The sequence below is a fragment of the Austrofundulus limnaeus genome, unplaced genomic scaffold (assembly GCF_001266775.1).
Source record: "Austrofundulus limnaeus strain Quisiro unplaced genomic scaffold, Austrofundulus_limnaeus-1.0 Scaffold35, whole genome shotgun sequence".
In the NCBI taxonomy this organism is placed as follows: Eukaryota; Metazoa; Chordata; class Actinopteri; order Cyprinodontiformes; family Rivulidae; genus Austrofundulus; species Austrofundulus limnaeus.
This window is the reverse complement of record NW_013952437.1, coordinates 1,532,941-1,536,366: the sequence shown is the minus strand read 5'-3', so window position 1 is coordinate 1,536,366 and position 3,426 is coordinate 1,532,941. Positions and strand designations below refer to the sequence as shown.

The following is a 3,426-nucleotide window of genomic DNA, read 5'->3' as shown; positions in this document are numbered from 1 at the left end:
CTGTCAATCTGTTGCTGTGTTTTTATTTTTATCTGACAAACTTTCAGTAAGTCTTGTTTTTAATCACACAATTTACACACTGTTTAATAAAACCCTGCCAGGTCACCATGATTAGTCAGCACAAATAACATTAGCTTAAATATACCTCCTCCTTGTACATGTGTAATCTGATAGATTATTACAGACTTAGGTAACTGTATTTTGCAAAGGGAACGTAAACAAATACCTGTGGTTAACTCCGGACGCATTTGGTACTGTACATGCAGCAGCTGTTTTTGTTCCACTGCAGAAACATCGAGGATGTGCAAAGCATTGCTTTTTGTTGTCTTTTCTGTTTAGTTTTAAATGTTCCCATGCTTTTTATAATTTATTGTTTTTTGGGCGCTTTGTTTCGGCACTCTTCTTCTTCTGAAGCTAAATGTAGCGCTCAGCAAGCATACATGCATGACACGTCGACTGTCCGAGTTCCTGTTTCTCGCTGGGCTGTTTATTGTGTGACACCGAGCATGCATACGCGGACAATATAAAAGTGATCTCTGCGCGGTCCAGTCCAGCGGACGTCCGCTTCGAGTCTGCACGGACCACTGCGGACCAAAGTACGCCYGAGTATGTGGGGGCTGTTAGCGGAAGCGCTAACATCATAGCATTATGTGTAACACAAATAAAATTCCGGGCAGACAAAAGTGCRCAGATTATAACAGTATGCATTTTTTATGAAGCTTCGAGGCAGATAAATTTGCCTCGAGGATTTTTTGTAATTGAATTACTCAGTTATTTGAGGAATTGTTTCAGCCCTAAAATGGAAGAAATTTCAATCTAATAAACCATTATTTGACAATTAATCATAAGTCAATTAATTGTTTGCCTCCCTAATTTAAATATGTTTAAAAATAAAAGTGCATATGCACTTTAACAAGGTTCTCTTTCCTGTTTCAGGTGGTCTGGCTTGGTAGGAAAATGATTTACTTGGATATTTAATTTAAATATATAAACAATTAGCAATGACATTGTCTAAACCCGAGGTGCCCAAAGTGGGACCCACAGGTCAAAATTGGCCGGCCCAGCAGCAGTTGCCCTGGTCACTAGGTTGTWCTCTCCTGYCATCCTATGTAGAAACAGTGTATTTCCAACTTAGTCAATACATACATTGGCCCGATGACTATATAAGGGGCTGTAGTGCAGACAATCTTTAGTCACAGTGCTTACTTTATCTTTGAATTATATTCAGATTAAACCTGAAAAAGCAAGTCACTAAAAGAGACATTTTGATTAGATTCACACTTTCTAAGACCACAACTATTCAAATTTTATCAATTAATGAAAGGTCCCACGTGAGCCCTTGGTGTCCGAGCATATGTCAGACTTTCTCCATGGACACGGTCTAAAAAAGAAACATGGGCCTCCACACTGTTTGCTTAATCATAAAGAAATAAAAGTATTTGCATTTCATGTATTATATTATTGCATTTGACTCGCAGCCCTCAGATAGATTTTTTATTTTGGTCCTCTAGGGGAAAGTTTGGGCACCCCTGGTCTAAACACAGATAACAAAATTGTATTGTGTTCTTGTGTATTCTCAGATGGGAAAGTAAAAAGGAACAACGGCTGAATGAATGTAAAACTATATTTTGTCCTTTTTATTATCATTCCTGTTGCTTCTGTTACCCTGTGGGCTGCTGTTGCGGTGACATTATTGCCAGTATTGCTAAATTTTAGCGTGATAGATTTAATAATCTCATGTGTTTGTTTTATTTGTTTGTTTTCCTGCAGGGAGCCATGGACCTCGAGGCTGGGCAGCCTTATATCCAGAGTGTGCTGCAACAAACCAGTCACCTGTGGATATTGTAGATGAACAAGCTTTGGTTTCAGAGGAGTACCAGGAGCTGGTGCTTGATAAGTTCAACATGGAGTCCTCCAATCAGACTACCATGAAAAACACTGGAAAGACAGGTTGGTGTGAGAGATTTAGTCTGTCTGTGGACTTCAATACAACAAAATAAAGGCAAGAAATTATTTTAAAAAAGGCCAAAATTAGAAGCATTTATGGTATATTTTTCAGATTGGCTCGAATGCACATGTCTTAACTAAAACACTGAGATGTAAGCTATAACAATAAAAAACAAAACAAAAAAAGACAGGAAATTAGAATAAAAAAATAGTAACTCAGTCTACACGACAGTCGAGCCCTCTCCTGTAAAAAAACCCAATAAGTTTTTGTTGTACAGACACGAACCACTTTTCTGAGCATCAGTGGAGTCTTTCAATATAAGCAAGTAAATAAAAGGACACAAACTTGTAATGAGTATTTGTCCACATGTCACTCAGATGTCTTCATGTGGTGACAAGTGTTTGGGAGGTGATGGAGGTCTGAGTGATTGTTGTCTGGGTTACTGGACATCCATCCAGGGCATCAGAACAAATCTTTCAATCAAAGCAAATGTTGATATGTTGCACCAAACACACTTGAGATGGCCCAAACTGTTCAGTTGCTTTAGTGAAAAACATTTCAACTACACCCACTAAAATCAACATATCAATGATGATTCTCCTAAATTGGTATGTTTTTTTTTTTTTCAAGCATATTTTTTTCAGCAAAGGCATCAGTATTAAAAGATTTTTGGGCACATTGTTGTCATTGTTTTCACTTCTTTCTTTAAAATGTAATTAAATTTGCAAATTATTTTCACTGCTGCTGTGCATGCCTGTAAAAATAGTAAAGCACGACTTTAGATTTTTGTCTGTTGAAGGAGAATGTAAGTTGCCAGGGTCAGCTAATTTGCATTAGCATCACACAATGTTTGGAGAAAGCACAAAGGTGCTCATTCAGACAAGACACTGACACGTCCAGTTGTTGTCCTCTGTGCGAGTCTGTAAGGGGAATATGAGTTGTTTATTATTCTTGTTATTGCATTCATTGTCCTTCCTCCTCTATCTTCTTCGTATGCAACTTGCATGCCTTGTTTACGGACACATTTTGAATCTCACTCAATTAGCTGCTATTTCAAATTACTGCCCCAGTTTTTTTTCTTTAATTCAGCAAATCCCTGGACCATTGGTTTGCAAAGCCTGACCCTAATTGATCTGTCTGCTTTTGGCACCGTTTCGCTTAGAGAGTAGTGTCATCTTTTTTGCTTTTGATCATAATGAGAGTTGTTAGCCTCCATGACAACCAAGGCCACTGACACAACCGAGCCATGCTGCGGGCTGCTTATTTACAAAGTTGGAAGTAACATGGCTCGGTGTAATTTCAGGCACATGCAGCAGAAGGAGAATTTAAATAGCTCTAAGTACTGTGAAAGTCAGGGAAGTGGAGTCACATCGCCACAAAATGCTATTAGAAAAGGTCAACTTAAAATATAGCAGATTCACATCACTGTTTTGTGAAATGATTTAGTTTCAGTCTGTCTTAAGAGAAGTGTTATATAT

The 3,426-nt window shown here is 38.1% G+C and overlaps 1 protein-coding gene across 1 annotated transcript in view; it reads left to right on the top strand.

Annotated features, from left to right (window-relative positions):
- Window positions 1–3,426, top strand: part of LOC106516032 (protein tyrosine phosphatase receptor type G) — a gene marked incomplete at its 5' end in the record, with an annotated part of 114,663 nt that overhangs the window by 43,476 nt on the left and 67,761 nt on the right. The window contains 1 exon segment of the mRNA XM_014006179.1: window positions 1,771–1,950. Within this exon segment, the coding sequence (XP_013861633.1) occupies window positions 1,771–1,950 (180 nt within the window).